The 19,653-nt window shown below is 47.3% G+C and overlaps 1 protein-coding gene across 1 annotated transcript; it reads right to left on the bottom strand.

Moving 5' to 3' along the window:
* Nucleotides 1-17,122: 17,122 nt before the first annotated feature.
* Nucleotides 17,123-18,440, bottom strand: LOC4335356 (probable long-chain-alcohol O-fatty-acyltransferase 4). The gene has a single exon (XM_015779595.3). The coding sequence runs from the start codon at nt 18,314-18,316 to the stop codon at nt 17,282-17,284; it is 1,035 nt and encodes a 344-aa protein (XP_015635081.2). The 5' UTR covers nt 18,317-18,440; the 3' UTR covers nt 17,123-17,281.
* Nucleotides 18,441-19,653: the final 1,213 nt, after the last annotated feature.

Genomic DNA, 19,653 nt, shown 5'->3' with positions numbered 1-19,653 from the left:
GATATATATGTCTAAATTCATTAACATCAATATGAATGCGGAAAATGATAGAATGACTTATATTGTGAAACGGAGGAAGTATTAGTTATCCATTCACTTCCCTTTGCTCTACTTCACAGTCACACATAGCACTGTTACATATTTTGTGCATAACACCATGTTTCCCGAATACAACTCAAATTATTGTTTAATATATGATTTTGTTTAATATGTGTGTTTTGTTTTATTATGCATGATAAGATAGCATATAATTATTAGGTATAGTTACATGAATCTATTTTCAGAAAAAACTTGAGTGAAGTAGAGAGATGCAAATTGTCTAACTATAACGATACCCATATTGCGTATGAAAATAATATTCATATATTATAACAATACACAATTATGCTTGGAAAAATAAAGCATGAATTATATTGTAATAACATAAGGCTATACATTCACATTTATCATATATTTTCTATATACATAGAGTTGCACCTAACCATTTAAAACTATGATTTTGTTTGACGATAAAACTATAAAACCCACAACAAAGACGCGGGGTGCCAACTAGTTTTTACTATTTGCCACTCCACCATCCTAGCTACATTGGATAGTGGAGAGATAAGTGAAAACATATTTTATGTACGGATTTTCCGTGTACAATGCATATCAATTAGCAAATTTCATGGAAATTCTATAAAATTTGGACATTTACTATTAATAGTATTGCACATATACGAAAAGTCTCATATTCAAATTCATTATATTTTAGCTGTAACAAAAAAACAAAAAATGTGAAAGTTTTAAGGGAGAAAATCTGTCAGATACGGATAAAATATAATGAATTTGAAGATAAGATTTCACAGGAAGGTGTAATACTATTGGAAGTATATATCCAACTTTTTTCTAAAATTTTGTGTGACATTTGCTAGTTGGTGTGCATGGGAAACATGTGTGCATAACATATGTTCCCGAGATAAGTATAAGAATTTATTCTGTAATTGAACACATCGATAGACTGCCCAAAATTTTCTACTAGTACCATTACAATTGAATACTTGGAGTGCAGCTTTCCATTGTTTTTTTAGGGATAAGTCCATTTTACACCCCCGAACTATTCGTTTTGTATAAGAGACACACCTGAAGTTTAAAACCGGGTATTTAACACCCCCGAATTTTCAATACCATTTAGGGTGTGTTTGGATGGAGGGATTTGGGTGGATAGGACATGGCGGCCCATTTTTTGTGGGTGTTTGGTTTGTGGGCGAGAGTGGGATATGGCGGCCTGGAGGGGAATATTCCCTCCAGATAGGATGGAGGAATCCGGCCGATTTGGCTGGATGGAGCCGCCCGAGTGCTCGGGCGAGCGGGGCGAGTGATGAGGTGGGTCGCGTCAGCCCTCTCACCATGCGAGAACAACGACGACAACGCGAGGGGGGCAGTGGGATGCGAGCTCGGTGGCCAACGCGGGATACGAGTGCGGCGACAGAAAGAAAGGGTGGCGGCGGGCTCGAGTGCTCGAGGTGGTGGCAACGAGAAGAGGGGACGGCGGCGAGCCCGGAGGTGACGCAGCAGGAAGAGGTCTGCCACTGCCACACTAGGACGACGACGACGACCGAGACGACGATTTGTAGACGGGGCGGCGACCAGCGAGAAAGAAGGTGGGGCGGCGGCCGGCGAGCGGGAGATGAGGCGCAACGGTTGCTGACGGACAGGAGATGAGGCGCAACAGCGGTCGGTGAAGATGATCTTTTTTTTCTTTTTTTCGTTTTTCTCCTTCCCCTTTTATTTCTTTCTGACTTTTTATTTCTATTTAGATTTTTTTGTTTGTAGTAGATTGATAATTTGTTTGGGTTTGGTGAATTTGAAGGGGGTATACTCACCACCTCTAATGAAAGGGTGATTACAACCACTCATCCATCCTACTCCCCCAACCAAACAAAAAAAATGTATCACCAAATCCACCTTCATCCTTACAACCAAATAAAAAACTGGATCGTCATATTCACTCTACCAAATAAAAACCGGATCGCCATATCCAGCAAAATATGGACCGCCATATCTCATCCAACCTTGATCGGGAACCAAACACACCTAGTTTACCCCCTTGAGTGGTTTTTAGTTTGGTTTCGCCAACGTGGCGCTGATGTGTGGTGGTCCAATCAATAAACAAAAATATACAAAAGATATAGGGCCACATGTCAAAGCATAATACTCTTCTTCTACCTCCATCTCGTATCCCCTCTCTTCTTTCTCTTTCTTGTCCGATCCTTCTTCTCTGACCCCTCTCTCCTTAGTTCCCATCGACCTCCACACTTGAGTTCACCGGCACCCATCCTGAGCTCGGCGAGGAGAGCGGTGGAGTGGTGGTGGCAGCCTTCCTGAGCTCCCCAAAAGGGTGACATTGGCGGCGGCTTCCCCAACTTGACCAAGAGAGCAGCGGTAGTGACCTCCCCGAGATCCCCGAGTTCAGGCCGCCGAGGTCAAGCTCCGCCTCCCCCGTTACCCGTCAAGATGCCGACGAGCCATGCGAAAGAGGGAGGAGGGCGCCGCCTCCGCCCCCTTATCTCCGCCGCCTTCGACGCTGCTTGTGTCGAAGCGTGCTTCGTTGAAGCCGTCGTTCGGGTTGTAGCTTGGATGGTCAAAGTTGATACTTTGGTCGCGGCTTGGATAGTCGAAGCCGTCGCTTGATCCGAAGGCGTGACGACTTGGCCTGCTCCGCCCAAAGGCTGCTCTCCGTCCCCTTCGCCAACATGAAGCTCTACTCCTTTGCCGGCCATCTCCGCTTTGCCTTGACCCTCCTTTTCTCCTAGGCGCAACTCTCTATTTCACCATTTTCTTCGGTGACATCAGTAGCTTCGTCCTGGGTTCCCCACGAACGGCGCCAGCTGTTGTTGAAGAGACAACTGCTTCACGTCGAAAGACGTGGTTCACTTAGTGGAATGGTTGAAAAGTTAAACAATGTATTAATTGATGGAATTTTTTCGGATCACCCCATTACATGCCCCTAGGGGCTATTTATAGTCTTAGTATAGTCTCATACCCTCTAGGGTTTAATGTGTACAGGGGAATTTACATGTATATCCTTATGATAGGGACATTAGTGATGGCATATAATGTCCATTCTAACTATGGGCCCCCTTGATGGGCTTCTTGGGCTAGCCTACGAATGGCGAACGACCTTCTTGGGCCTTGTCGCTCTTTGGGCTTCTTGGTTGTCGAAACATGATTTCGGCAATAATAAAAGGGGGTAGCGCACGAGACCTAAAAGTGGATGGATGCGGAGACAAAGGATTTAGACAGGTTCAGGCCCTCTCAATGAGAGGTAATACCCTACTCCTGTTTGGGGATTTGAATCCGCCGGGTGTAGTATAGATCTGACGATCAGGTTGTCTCATGCCCCTAGAGGGGGCTCCCTGCCCTCCTTATATAGGTTGGGGGGCAGGGTTACAAGATAGAAACCTTAACCAATACGGTATCGGTTTCCTAAGTCTACTTTACAATCTTATCAAACCAGGACTTTAGGCCGTTCCATAATATACAAGGAAACGTAATACCCAAGTCATAATCTGTTACATATTCCATAGATATAAGTTATCCCCTATAGCCAGTCGGATAACTGTGCCATGTGGGTATGGGGTACCCATAATCTCCACAGTAGCCCCTGAGACCTTCACAGTCGAAAAGATAATCTTCTCTCGAACTAGATTACTCCAAAGCTGAGTGCTTCAATCATCTTCGCCATGGTCTCCGAAGTACTTTTACCAAATATGAAGACTGTGGAGGGCTGAAAAATAAAGTCAGGTGCATCGACTAGATGCACCTAATAGGTGTAGCCCCCGACTATATGGTTAATTGAACAAACCAAGCATATAGTCAAGGAATAAATAATCCAACCAACCGAGTGGTTTTAATAATTATAGTCAACCAAGCGACCTGATATTAATATGTAGCATATGCGGTGTGAATCCCTGAATAACATGATCCGAGTGATATACCGACTGCTTTGTAAAATATGATGAGTGTAACCTAAAGTTGGTTACATCATTGAAAATTCACATAGCAAAACAGCTATAAAGAAGCTTATATATTGTGAATAAAGAAATTTCCAAAGTATTGGGCATACGCCATGCGCACACCGCTTTAACAGATGTGCTTAAGTCCCTAAAAGACACATGGTTTCACCACACCCGGAAATATATGGCATATGTGGTATAAAATCCAAGTAAATAAACTCATAAAGGATTTACCAACCGCCTGAAAAATGACCACAATATATAATCAGCCTAAGCCATAATATTGGTCAATAAAAATACACACTTACGTGGCGAAAAGCAATGATATTGTATCTAATCAATTGCTTAAAAACCCAAACAGCACCTTGACTTATATATAAAAAAGTCAGCGGGCCAGCTATATAAAGCTTTACTGTTTGACACCTTTTAAGATGCATCGTACCAACTCCTAAAAAGTTGAGTAACTGCGGTATAAAAGGATTTTAAGGTATTGGGCACTTGATCACGCGCACTTTGGCCTAAGCAAAATGTGCCTAAGTCCCTAAAAGAACGTGACAGGCCACACCTGAAAATATGGGCTGCAGACATATTAGGCCTAGGCCAAAAAATATGCCTTCGACACCCTTTAAAGGATGACGCGTGTAACATGCTCCCGAGTAATAAATCTTCCGGGTAATATAGACCAAGTGTAGCTCATATGAATAGCTTATGATCTGAATGATTATCCCTTATGGGATTCTCCAAAATAAATATAATAATTGAATCCCGACTGGCGCAAGTATTCGGTTGATAGCCCTTACGGGGAATAATAATTGGTCCAGTCTTTGAGCATAGAAAATAGACTCATGACTATGAATCCATGTGGAATGTATCCGGAACAAGTCCAAATTGGAGATATAATTCTCACGCTTGAGTTGATGAGCCCCTGAGCATATAGCTTGTCCTTCTGTCGTAGTCACAATCGTCCATTGATGGTAGCTGACGCAGTTGGCATATAGACAAGACGACCAATATAGAGATAATATTGCCCACCAGAGGTGGTAACAATACTGGTGGTAGTGAAGATAGTGATACCAATCTAAAGTAATGAAGTCGCATAGCCATGGAGGCGAAGAAACCAGTCGGCGGCAGACAGATCAACTAACAATGAAGATGAAGGAACCCAGCGATAAAATTGTGTAGCCATGGCAGCAAAATAATCAGTCGGTGACAGACGAGGTAGATCAAAGGTGATGACAAAATCCACCAATCATGAAGATGAAGAAAATAGTTGACGACGACAAACGCAACCGACATGATGAAGAAGACGATGTCGGTGATCCAGCCAATAGCAGTGTAGCAACCAATGATAATGACAAAGACGCTCATTAGCATTTGCATAGTAGGTCAACCGTGAAGGTGAAATAATAAGTCGGCGAAAACATAATCATCCATTAGCAACAGCGGAGATGTCAGGGTCGATGAAGCAGAGGTGCTGGTGATGATGTCAGTGACAATAATCCATCAAATTAATGTTATAGCTGTTGTAGATGCTTCACTTGGAGGAGAGTTGATGTTGTTGTCCAACTCGTTCAAACCGAAATATTTGAAGTTGTTGAAGTAGAATGTCTGTTCCGAAGCAAAGATGAAGATAATGACTCCTGGAGTTGACTCATTGGCTGATTAATTGATTTCTTCAGCTTGACATAAAATTTGTCAAATTTTGAGCCTTATATTTGTGTAGCCCCCGACTCTTTGGTTAGTTGGGAAACAACTGAACATAGAGTCGAGAATTATAGCTTCTTGTCGTCGAGTAGTCATTGCTTGATTGAAGATATGTGTTGAAGGTGTCCAAGTAGAAATCCTGAATATTGGAGAGTCACTTGTTGTAGTAAAATATCATGGCATTGCATGCCGAAATGTCGAGGTTCACAAAGACGTCGTGGTTGGTGAAGTAGTAAAACTTGCGAAGTAGCAGCAATAGAGTTTGCCAGTGCCGAAGATAATAAAGATGAAGTCGCTCCACCATGATGAAGTAGCAGCAATAAAGTTGCATCGCCGTGATGAAGTGAACACGAGTCGGCGGCAACAGAAGCAAACTGGTAGCGAAGACGCGCAGTTGTGAAGATAAAAGCACTAGTCGGCGGCGGCATAACCAGTCGGCAACGGAAGACGATGATGTCCATCAGTAGGTTTAACTGTATAAACCAGACGTAGAGGTGAGGGCACTAGTCAGCAGCAGACGAGACGACCGGCGGTGAAGAAGATAAGGCCAATCAACACTGGCAGAATCATGCAGCCATGGAAGTGAAGAAACCAGTCGGCAGCCATGGCAAACGTAGGCAGCTTGTGTTGACGATACTGATGCCTATTAGTAGTGACAGCGATGTAGCCAGCCGTGAAGAAGGTAGCATCAGTTGGCGTTATAACAGGCCAGCCGTGCAGGCGGTGACACCAGTCAGCGGCGGATGCGGCGGCCGGTCGGTGAAGACGTAGACGCCCAACAACGGCAGCATAATAAGTCTGCCGTGCAGGCAGAAGCACCAATCGGTAGCGACGAAGGGAAGCCGGTCGGTGAAGACGTAGACGCCCAACAACGGCGGCATAAAGGCCAGCCGTGCAGGCGGAAACACCAGTCGGCGGCGGCGAAGGCAAGCCGGTCGGTGAAGACGTAGACGCCCAACAACGGCGGCATAAAGGCCAGCCGTGCAGGCGGAAGCACCAGTCGGCGGCGGACGAGGCGGCCGGTCGGTGAAGACGTAGACGCCCAACAACGGCGGCATAAAGGCCAGCCGTGCAGGCGGAAACACCAGTCGGCGGCGGCGAAGGCAAGCCGGTCGGTGAAGACGTAGACGCCCAACAACGGCGGCATAAAGGCCAGCCGTGCAGGCGGAAACACCAGTCGGCGGCGGCGAAGGCAAGCCGGTCGGTGAAGACGTAGACGCCCAACAACGGCGGCATAATAGGCCAGCCGTGCAGGCGGAAACACCAGTCGGCGGCGGCGAAGGCAAGCCGGTCGGTGAAGACGTAGACGCCCAACAACGGCGGCATAATAGGCCAGCCGTGCAGGCGGAAACACCAGTCGGCAGCGGCGAAGGCAAGCCGGTCGGTGAAGACGTAGACGCCTAACAACGGCGGCATAATAGGCCAGCCGTGCAGGCGGAAACACCAGTCGGCGGCGGCGAAGGCAAGCCGGTCGGTGAAGACGTAGACGCCCAACAACGGCGGCATAATAGGCCAACGTGCAAGCGGAAACACCAGTCGGCGGCGGCGAAGGCAAGCCGGTCGGTGAAGACGTAGACGCCCAACAACGGCGGCATAAAGGCCAGCCGTGCAGGCGGGGACACCAGTCGGCGGCGACGAAGGCAAGCCGGTCGGTGAAGACGTAGACGCCCAACAACGGCGGCATAATAGGCCAGCCGTGCAGGCGGAAACACCAGTCGGCGGCGGCGAAGGCAAGCCGGTCGGTGAAGACGTAGACGCCCAACAACGGCGGCATAAAGGCCAGCCGTGCAGGCGAGGACATCGGTCGGCGGCGACGAAGGCAAGCCGGTCGGTGAAGACGTAGGCGCCCAACAACGGCGGCATAATAGGCCAGCCGTGCAGGCGAGGACACCAGTCGGCGGCGGCGAAGGCAAGCCGGTCGGTGAAGACGTAGACGCCCAACAACGGCGGCATAATAGGCCAGCCGTGCAGGCGGAAACACCAGTCGGCGGCGGTCGAGGCGAGCCGGTGGTGATGTTCTGACTGATCCATTCCTGGATCGTAAGAGATAAGCTTAAAGCCATGAATCCCTTTTATGCATATCTGGATCTGGATCCTGCAGAACAAACATATAGGATGAGTAGTATCTGATATAAATATAATACTCGAGAAAAAATCAAGTATTTTAAAATATTTATAAACATGTATTTCTCCTCTTGTCAATTTTGATTTCCCCGAGCAGATGACTCTGTATGTTTAAACACTCTGCCCGACTAGTCATAACCACCAAGCATCGGGAGTCGGCCTAGTCACTTCCCAAATATGCATATGAGTGACATGAGTTCGTCATTAATGGAACAAAGTTTCACGGATCAGAGTTTACTACTCGGGTACTTTTGCAATTGTTAAGAGCAGAAAATAAATTATCTTATCTCTATGCTTTTGATTTATTCCGAATAATACTTAGCACCTTGCGTTACTCGGTCCATCCAACGAGCCCCCGGGTGCTAGGAATCGGCCCAAAGGCAACCATCCATTGGCAAACCAAACGGAAAGCATAGGAAGATAGAACTCCATAACTCGATAGGTACTTTTGTACTCAGATTATGTCGCAAGCAATCAAGATAAATATTATAAAAAATATGATATAACATCTGTAGCCCCCGACTCACTACTCAATGGAAGACCAATTGGTGTAGTGAGGCAGAGGAAAAGGAAAAATATCATATAAAGAATAAAATAAATGATGACTTAGCTTTGTAATATTCCCCTTGGTGATGGCAGAAGTGGCCAATGTGGGAACAAAGTCGTCCATCAATAACAATGAAGACACCAGTCGGCGGCGACGAAGGCGGTCGACGGTGAAAGCGAAGACGCCCAACAGCGGCGGCATAATAGGCCAGCCGTGTAGGCGGAGGCACCAGTCGGCGGCGACGGAGGCAGGCCGGCGGTGAAGATGACGATGCCCATCAACGGTGGTGTGACCAACCGACCGTATAGGCGGGGACACCAGTCGGCGGCGACGGAGGCAGGCCGGTGGTGAAGTCGTAGACGCCCAACAGCGGCGGCATAATAGGCCAGCCGTGTAGGCGGAGGCACCAGTCGGCGGCGACGGAGGCAGGCCGGTGGTGAAGTCGTAGACGCCCAACAGCGGCGGCATAATAGGCCAGCCGTGTAGGTGGAGGCACCAGTCGGCGGCGACGGAGGCAGGCCGGCGGTGAAGATGACGATGCCCATCAACGGTGGTGTGACCAACCGACCGTATAGGCGGGGACACCAGTCGGCGGCGACGGAGGCAGGCCGGTGGTGAAGTCGTAGACGCCCAACAGCGGCGGCATAATAGGCCAGCCGTGTAGGCGGAGGCATGGACGCCCATGAACGGTGGTGTGACCAACCAACCGTATAGGCGAGGACACCAGTCGGCGGCGACAGAGGCAGGCCGGCGGTGAAGTCGTAGACGCCCAACAGCGGCGGCATAATAGGCCAGCCGTGTAGGCGGAGGCACCACTCGGCGGCGACGGAGGCAGGCCGGCGGTGTAGATGACGATGCCCATCAACGGTGGTGTGACCAACCGACCGTGTAGGCGGGGACACCAGTCGGCGGCGACGGAGGCAGGCCGGCGGTGTAGATGACGATGCCCATCAACGGTGGTGTGACCAACCGACCGTGTAGGGGGAGGCACCACTCGGCGGCAACGGAGGCAGGCCGGCGGTGAAGTCGTGGACGCCCAACAGCGGCGGCATAATAGGCCAGCCGTGTAGGCGGAGGCACCAGTCGGCGGCGACGGAGGCAGGCCGGCGGTGAAGTCGTAGACGCCCAACAGCAGCGGCATAATAGGCCAGCCGTGTAGGCGGAGGCACCAGTCGGCGGCGACGGAGGCAGGCCGGCGGTGAAGACGTAGACGCCCAACAACGGCGGCATAAAGGCCAGCCGTGCAGGCGGAAACACCAGTCGGCGGCGGCGAAGGCAAGCCGGTCGGTGAAGACGTAGACGCCCAACAACGGCAGCATAATAGGCCAGCCGTGCAGGCGGAAGCACCAGTCGGCGGCGGACGAAGGCCAGCCGGTCGGTGAAGACATGGACGCCCATGAACGGTGGTGTGACCGACCAACCGTATAGGCGATGACACCAGTCGGCGGCGACGGAGGCAGGCCGGCGGTGTAGATGACGATGCCCATCAACGGTAGTGTGACCAACCGACCGTATAGGCGAGGACACCAGTCGGCGGCGACGGAGGCGGGCCGGCGGTGAAGTCGTGGACGCCCAACAGCGGCGGCATAATAGGCCAGCCGTGTAGGCGGAGGCACCACTCGGTGGCAACGAAGGCAGGCCGGCGGTGAAGTCGTGGACGCCCAACAGCGGCGGCATAATAGGCCAGCCGTGTAGGCGGAGGATCCACTCGGCGGCGACGGAGGCAAGCCGGCGGTGAAATCGTAGACGCCCAACAGCGGCGGCATAATAGGCCAGCCGTGTAGACGGAGGCACCAATCGGCGGCGACGGAGGCAGGCCGGCGGTGAAGACGTAGACGCCCAACAGCAGCGGCATAATAGGCCAGCCGTGTAGGCGGAGGCACCACTCGGCGGCGACGGAGGCAGGCCGGCGGTGAAGTCGTAGACGCCCAACAGCAGCGGCATAATAGGCCAGCCGTGTAGGCGGAGGCACCAGTCGGCGGCGACGGAGGCAGGCCGGCGGTGAAGACGTAGACGCCCAACAGCAGCGGCATAATAGGCCAGCCGTGTAGGCGGAGGCACCACTCGGCGGCGACGGAGGCAGGCCGGCGGTGAAGTCGTAGACGCCCAACAGCAGCGGCATAATAGGCCAGCCGTGTAGGCGGAGGCACCAGTCGGCGGCGACGGAGGCAGGCCGGTGGTGAAGACGTAGACGCCCAACAACGGTGGTGTGACCAACCAACCATATAGGCGGAGACACCAGTCGGCGGCGACGGAGGCAGGCCGGCGGTGAAGTCGTTGTTGTTATCAGCAGTGGTGGTGGCGAAGACAAGCCGGCAGAGTGGACTCGCGGCCGATCGACCGGAAAGCTGAGACGCCTCGAGTCCATGACCAGCATCAATCGCCTCAATAGTGCCGCGTAATTATATGCGAACAACAACAAAAAATAGCAAGAGATTAATCTGAGATTAAAAATCAATATGATAAATAATGATAAAAATCAGATTGAGTTTCCCCCTGACTGATTTGGATCAAGTCAGAGAAGAGGAGCTTGAAGAAGTGGTCGACGGAAAGGAAGTGAAAACTCCCAAAGCGAAAACGAAGTCGGCGACCCATGAAATTGATTCCATCGCGCTCGTTGATAGGAAACTCGACGCAACCCCTACCTGGCGCGCCAACTGTCGAAACATGATTTCGGCAATAATAAAAGGGGGTAGCGCACGAGACCTAAAAGTGGATGGATGCGGAGACAAAGGATTTAGACAGGTTCAGGCCCTCTCAATGAGAGGTAATACCCTACTCCTGTTTGGGGATTTGAATCCGCCGGGTGTAGTATAGATCTGACGATCAGGTTGTCTCATGCCCCTAGAGGGGGCTCCCTGCCCTCCTTATATAGGTTGGGGGGCAGGGTTACAAGATAGAAACCTTAACCAATACGGTATCGGTTTCCTAAGTCTACTTTACAATCTTATCAAACCAGGACTTTAGGCCGTTCCATAATATACAAGGAAACGTAATACCCAAGTCATAATCTGTTACATATTCCATAGATATAAGTTATCCCCTATAGCCAGTCGGATAACTGTGCCATGTGGGTATGGGGTACCCATAATCTCCACATTGGTGTAGACGGCCCCCCATCAGGCGAACCTCTCCTGCTTCGCCTCATGGTTTCGCCTAAATTGAAGACTCGACGATGAGTCCCCTAGGCTTGGTGGCGAACTCTCTCGACTTCATGCTTCGGCTTTGCCCAAGTTCTTCGCCTGGAAGCTTCACCCGAGGCGAATCCCTTGGACTCCAGCTAGCGCCTTGCGGATACGATTGTTCTGATGGTTTTGGTAGGTTCGGTCGAAGGCCCTCGTGACATGCCTCCAACACTGATAATTGCAGGAAGTGTTCAAGGAAAAAAGACTTTGATGCAGATCCAGGTCATTGGAGTCTTAGGCCCTTTTGGAGTCAAATTCTTTCCACCATTCCTGAAAGTTTGATGCAGGTCACTTGGATACCCAGGGAGATCAACAGGATGGCTGACAAGATGGCGAAAGAAGCAAGAGCTATGTTGCTTAATGATCCTATCTATAATTGTCAAAATGTCTCTCGCCTTGCTTACCCAAATAGAGGGTGTTATGCCAATGCTATCAAGAATGGCTTCAGTGCCGCAAACTGTGTAATCAAGCATGTCTTATGCTTCTAATTAATAAATTTTAAGCTTAAAAAAAGCAGCAACATGCAAGGGATTTCTTTTTTTTTTTTTAGATCATGGAGGAAGCAACCACTTATCATACACAACATCTCATCCAAATAGCAACTCTGATGCATACACAACAGATACTCATCTGTGTAGATAAACATGGTTTTTATATAGCACTTATTATTTTTTGGACACACTAGATGCATCCATGTTTAGATTTCCATCTCCTTATTTGCTTTTATACTTTGTTATGCCTCCTTGCATGGACGCGTGATTATTCTTTTCATTAAATCTTCTATAATTCATAAAATGACTAATGTGTTTTATATACTACAGTAATATTATTAACTATAGCACATATAAAACAATCTAATTGGGCGTTCCAATCAAGTCTCCACGTTAATAAAAAAATTCCGCCCATTGATTTCATAGATCACCATCGATGGTCTATTAAATTAATTAAATTATATACAAGAGTACGTTGATTCAATTGCAAAAAAATGATCTACCATAATACGGAAATTTGCCCATTAATTCCCAATTGCAAAAATATTGCGAAAAAATTTCATAGATGGTATTTTCAATTGCGAATCTGAAACTATTAAAAAAATATGGACTCTGATTTAATAATTCTAAAATTTCAAATTAATTAGCGGAGGCAGAATTAAGAGAGCTTCATAGATTGGGTAACAAATACACATGGACAAATAAACAGGTTCAGCCGGTGAGAGAGGTTCTAGACAGAGTTTTGGTTTCAGCAGGTTGGGAACTTTTGTATCATCTTACTGTTGTACAGAGTCTGACTAGAATAGGTTCAGATCACTGCCCTATTCTGGTTGAATTAATTCCTGCTGGAGATATTCATCTTAAGAGAGGATTTAGATTCGATAGGGCTTGGTTGGGGCAGGCTGACTTTAAGCAGTGGCTAATAGAGAATTGGCCCAAGAGGAAGAAACAAAACATTTTGGATCATTGGAATTGTCAGGGGACAATTCTCAGGAGGAAAATGAGAGGTAGACAACTTAACAAGGAGAGTGAAAATAGGAGACTGAAAGTGACTCTACTCAAAGAGATGCAGAAGTGGGATGATGCAGCTGACTCAAGAAATCTGTCCCAGGGTGAGTGGAAGCAGAGGTATGAGCTGGAGGATCAGCTAAACATAATCTTTCAGGAGGAAGAAATATATTGGCAGGAAAGGAGTGGGGAGAAATGGCTTCTTGAGGGGGATGCTAACACAACCTTTTTTCATGGAGTAGCTAATGGTAAAAAGAGGATAATTACCATTAGAAGTTTAGAAGAGGATGGAAGAGTGATTGAAGGTAACTCAGAACTGAGAGAGCATATAACCCGTTATTATAAGGGCTTGTTTGGTTCGGAGTTACCACCAAAAGTGTTTCTGAGCCAGGATATGCGGAGGGATAGGGGAAGGGTGGATCAAGAAGATAATGACTTTTTAGTCAGACCTTTCTCCATGGAAGAGATTGAGAGGGCTTTAGCAGAAATGAAAACCAATACTGCTCCGGGTCCTGACGGCTTGCCAGTATGCTTTTATAAGGAGTTTTGGGAGCAGTTGAAGGATCAAATCAAAGAGATGCTGGATTCTTTATTTGAGGGGAGACTGGATCTTTGGAGACTAAACTATGGGGTGATTACTTTAATTCCAAAGATAAAAGAAGCAAATAACATCAAAGCTTTCAGACCTATTTGCTTGCTCAATGTCTGCTTTAAGCTGCTAACAAAGGTTCTGACGATGAGAATAACTCATGTTGCTAATAAGGTGATTGGGGAAAGTCAGACAGCCTTTTTACCAGGGAGATTCATTCTAGATGGTGTGGTCATTCTTCATGAAGTGCTTCATGAGCTTAAGAATTCAGGTCAATCTGGTATTATTTTGAAGCTTGACTTCGAAAAAGCTTATGACAAGGTTCAATGGGACTTTCTATTTGATGTCCTACAAAGAAAAGGTTTTTGTGAGAAATGGATTGGGTGGATAAAGGCAGCAACAACAAAGGGGAGTGTTGCCATTAATATTAATGGAGAGGTGGATCAATTCTTTAGAACTCACAAAGGTGTGCGTCAGGGAGACCCTCTTTCCCCCCTAATGTTCTATCTGGTGGCTGATGCCCTTCCAGAGATGCTAAATAAGGCCAAAGAGGCTGGACACTTGCAAGGACTGGTACCACATCTAGTCCCTGGAGGATTAACACACCTACAATATGCAGATGACACGATCCTTTTCATGACAAACTCGGAGGAAAACATTGTCACAGTGAAGTTCCTGCTCTATTGTTATGAAGCTATGTCAGGTCTTAAAATTAATTTTCAGAAAAGTGAAGTGATTGTCTTGGGAGTGGAGGAAATGGAGGCACAGAGGGTGGCTGACCTCTTTAATTGTAAGAGGGGAGCCCTACCCATCACCTATCTAGGCTTGCCCATCAGTGAGGGGAGGTTGACAGCGAAAGACTTGGAGATCCCAGTCACAAAGATTGAAAAGAGATTGGCAACTTGGAAATGTGGCTTTCTTTCCTATGGAGGAAAGTCCATTTTGATTAATTCTTGTTTGAGTAGTGTTCCAATGTATATGATGGGATTTTATTTGCTTCCAACTCAAACGCACCATAAGATGGATATAGTATTAGAGCTAGATTTTTTTGGGATGGCCTAGAAGGGAAGAAGAAATATCACTTGATCAAATGGGAAGCCTTATGCAGACCCAAGGAGGATGGGGGGCTGGGCTTCATCAACACTAAAATTATGAACGAAGCACTCCTCTGTAAATGGATTTATAAGTTGGAATCTGGGAACAATAGTCCCTGCTGCAATCTTCTGAGGAAGAAATATTTAGGTCAGGGAGGTGGCTTCTTTCAATCTTCTCCCGAAGGAGGTTCACAGTTCTGGAAAAGTCTACTTGAGGTTAAAAATTGGATGAAACTGGGTAGCGCCTACAACATTGGTAATGGGGAGGCTGTCAGGTTTTGGGATGATGTTTGGTTAGGGGAGGTGCCCTTAAAAATCCAATTTCCTTACATTTATAGCATTTGCGCTAACCCTGATAAGACAGTCAGCCAAATGTTGATAGAAGGGGAGTGGAAAATTAGGTTAAGAAGGTCGCTAGGTCAGGCAGAGTTGAATGAATGGTGTGAGTTGCACTCAAAACTCAGCACAGTTCAGTTGACCTCAGAGGAAGATAAGATGTTCTGGAAGTTGACAAAATCAGGTCAATTCACAACTAAATCGTTATACAGAGAAATGATCTTTGGGGGGGGGGGTTCAAAGACATTGTTATCCAGGACCTTTGGAAGGCCCCAGTGCCCCTGAAAGTGAAAACTTTTGTTTGATTGATGCTTAAGGGGAGAATTCAGGTGGCAAAACAGTTAAAGAAGATGAAATGGCCAGGTAGCCCGAACTGCAAGCTTTGTCAGAGTGAGGAAGATGTAGATCATTTGATGTTTAGATGCCCACTTGCTCAGTTTCTTTGGTGTATCTTGAGAGATACCTTTAGCTGGCCGCATATCCCTGCTTCTAGGAAAGATTTGCTTAATTTGGTGCAGTTACAGAGGCGAGACAAGGCCAAAGTTCTTTGGCTTCTTTTTGCCGCTGGATTTTGGGCAATTTGGCTTATGAGAAATGATTGGGTCTTTAATAACAAATTGACGACAAATGTTTCTTCTTTGCCTTATAAAGCTCTTTCGTTTGTAACACAGTGGAAAAAACTAGCTCCGGCAAAGCTAAGGGGGGAGGTGGAGACTGTACAAGGGTTGTTTCTTGCCAGCATTCGCGAGACAGAAGGCTCAAACTGATGATGGCGAACTGAAGAATCAACATCTCTTGGATAGTCCCCTGCGTGGAACTTTTACTTCTATGCTTCTATGTCGATTCCTGGCTTGTTTTGCTGTGCCAACAGCATTAGTTCCTCGCCTTCTTTTCAGACTGTGTGCCTTTTGTTTCTAAGCTGGAATCCCCAGCAGTTTGTGAACCTTTTATGCTTTTAGTAAAAGCTGGGCCTTGTGCCTTTTCTCCAAAAAAAAAATTTCAAATTAATAAATATGAATATCATTGTTCTGTTGGAATCTCAATTTAGTGTTTTTTACCTATTTCATCCTAAAATATACTACTTCTACTTAAAATCTAAAGTCTAAAAATAATAATTAGCATCTTGCACTCGGAAATGCTAATGGGCGGGTGATCGCTCCCCCGCCCGCCTAGCGATCACCCGCCCGTCTCCTCCCTATACTACCAGATACACTCCTCCCTCCTCCCCTACTACAGTACACCACACAAAATTTTTTTAAAAAATAAAAAGTTAGAAAAATTTATGTATAGAAACACTATATATAAAAAATTTAAATTCAAATTCAAATTTGAATCGGGTATGTAAACTTTTTGACTTATAAACTTTGGGTTTATAAACTTTAGGTGTATAAACTTTAGATGTATAGAAATACTATATATAGAAAAAATTTGAATTCAAATTCAAATTTGAATCGGATATAATTCAAATTCAAATTTGAATCGGGTATGTAAACTTTTGACTTATAAACTTTGGGTCTATAAACTTTAGGTGTATAAACTTTAGATGCATAGAAATACTATATATAGAAAATATTTGAATTCAAATTCAAATTTGAATCGGATATAATTCAAATTCAAATTTGAAACAGGTAAATTTGAATCGGATATAATTCAAATATAAATTTGAAACATGTATCTAACTTTAGATGTGTAAACTTGAGGTGTATAAACTTTAGGCCTATAAACTAACTTTAGGTGTATAAACTTTAGATGTATAGAAATACTATATATATATATATAATATTTGAATTCAAATTCAAATTTGAATCGGATATATAAACTTTTGACTTATAAACTTTGGGTTTCTAAACTTTAGATGTGTAAACTTGAGGTGTATAAACTTTAGGTGTATAAATTTATTAAAATAGAAAAGTAATACGGTGCCAAAAAAGGAAAGCAGGTGGAGGGAGGGAGGGGGGAGGGGGGTAGCGAATCTTATCGCTATCCCTATTGGCGGGCGATCGATCGCCCATTAGGGCTGCCCTGTTGCACTTGCGTGCACTCTTCTTTTAATTTGAACAGCTATAATTTCAAAAGGTAATAAACACATTGGGTTGGCGTCTTGCTACTAGTACAGTTTTATCCATCTCAAAAAAAAAAAAGCTTTCCTTCTATATTGGAAATCTGAATTTTAATTCAGCTTTTGATTTTTTAACTCGACCTTAATTAATCCGTGAACCGTACCGGCGCTCGGCGCAGCTTCCGGCCGGCGTCCTGGAAGAACGCCGCCACCGCCGCCCACTCCTCCAGCAGCATCTCCTCGCTCCCCTCCCTGCAAATCGGCGGGAAGAAGAGCCAGAACGACGAGCCCGCAGCCACCGCCATCACGAGCAGCGACCCCAGCGGACGCGGCGGGGGCGGCCATCTCCTCGCCACCCACCGCCTCGCGCACCACTCCTCCGCCACGCAGCACACGCCGTGGAGCAGGAAGAAGGCGGTCATCTCGCCGGTGGGCAGCCGCAGCGTCATGTAGTACACCATGGCCTCGTGCATCAGCCCGGAGATGAGGAACGTGGCCACGACGCCCGCCGCCTTCCCGGCGCGAGCGCGCACGGGGTCGTACACCGACGGCCGGAGGATGGCGGACACCATGAGATTCCACCGCCGGCCCCAGAAGTCCCGCAGCGACGACGCCAGGTACGGCCGGTCGAACGGCGGCTCCAGCTCCATCCCCAGTGCGGATCCGGCGGCCGCGATGCAGGGGAGGAGGAGGTCCAAGAAGCAATAGATGTGGATCCCGTACATGGCGAGACGTATGTAGCGATGCAGCAGCTGGATCTTGGACTCGTACAGATGGAGGATGGTGGCTATGGCGGCGACCTTGGCCGCGCAAGAAACGAGGGACACCGATTTGGCGGCCGCGCCGGGACAGCCGCCGCCTCGGCGGAGCTTCACGGGGAGCAAGGCTGTGAAGAGGAACGAGAGCACCGGGAGGCCGTCGACTGCGAGCGGGCCCAGGCCGGAGGCGAGGAGGACGACCTTGAAGGCGCCGAGCCACGCGAGGAAGAAGGCGGAGGTGCCGCGGAGCATGGCCGAGGAGGTGAAGGCCAAGGGCGCCGCGGCGAGGAGCGCGACCACGGGGAGCAGCGCGGCGAGGCGTGGGAGGCCCGGGCGCAGGAAGGCGGACGCCACGCGCGCGTACAGCGCGGCAGCCGAGGAGGCCAGGGACACCATGGGGATGCTGTCACGCAGGAGCTCCATGGCCGCGCCGCGCGCAGCTCCGCTCCACTCCGTGCCGTCAAGCCGGTGTCGCCGCCCACTTGCTTCAGACGGGCACTGAACAAACGGAGAAAAAAAATGAAGAATGGGAAGGACGAAGGAGTACTGTTTTTCTTCTTTTTCGCTGGGTCCACAGTTTTTTTTAGAACGGGTCCACATGATTTGCTACATTGATGCTACAGTAAACATCCGTTAAACATGGATTAATATATCTCGTTAGATTCGTCTTGCAAAATAGCCTAGGTGTTATGGAATTGGTTTTGTCAGTAATCTACGTTTAATACTACTAAATAGCAAGATTCCAGAGAGCTATTTAATAGCCCGAAGAATCCAAACGCAGGCGTTCAAAAAGTTATCAAAAATTTTAAAAAAATTACTAAAATTGATCAATATATGATATATTTTTTCGCAAACATGTAAATTAAAATTTAACTTATACAATTCGAAACAAAAATAAAAAATTCAACCATAAATTACACGTTCTTTTAATAGTTAAATTTGTTATTTTTGTTACTATGAATTTGAATATACATGTTTGTGAAGTAGCATATCATATATTGATCTATTATAATAATTTTTTTTAATTTTTTTGATGACTTCTTATGTGATATGTAAAAACACATAAGTAAAAACGAGGGGATATCTTTTAATGGATGAATAGAGTTTTCCCAATGAAGAGAATTTTTTTTTCCAATCAAAGAGATCTTTTTTTTTTCAGCGGAGGATATGGAGAGGGGTTTTGTGTGTGCTCGGTTTGAGGGTGGGGGTGGGGGGTTGAATTGTTGCATACCGGATGCAAATCCTAGCCCGTGCATACCTGACTTTGATACGCGACGCGTGGACGAGGTAGCGATCTGATGGCCGGCCCCGCACCGCGCGCGAACAGCCATGCCTCACGCTCGGTTAGCTTGCACGAGCAATCTCCATGCCCGACTGCATGGCTTGTGCTCGCTCATCTCGGCTCGATATAGATCTGCTTCGCTCACTACGCTATGCTCCCAAAAGCAATTCCTCTCCATTGTTGCCCTCTGCTAGTTCTGTGATCCCACCGCCGCCTCTCTCATCCAGAGCTCGTTCGCCGCTGCTACCCTCTTCCACACATGGGAGGGTGCAGTATGCGTGCTAGCCACCACTCCTCGTCCAACCGCTTGAGGGAGCTGTCGCCGCTTTCTGCCTCCATGGCTCTACCCGGGTAGCCAACCAAGTTGTAGTAGATTCGTAAAACTCCTATCTTTAATACTATAACATAAAACTTCACACTTTCAGTAACAAAACCACCACTAAATAATTATGTAGTACAAGCTATCTATACCATATTA

Source organism: Oryza sativa, chromosome 4 (genome assembly GCF_034140825.1).
Source record: "Oryza sativa Japonica Group chromosome 4, ASM3414082v1".
In the NCBI taxonomy this organism is placed as follows: Eukaryota; Viridiplantae; Streptophyta; class Magnoliopsida; order Poales; family Poaceae; genus Oryza; species Oryza sativa.
This window is presented reverse-complemented; position numbering and strand designations above follow the sequence as displayed.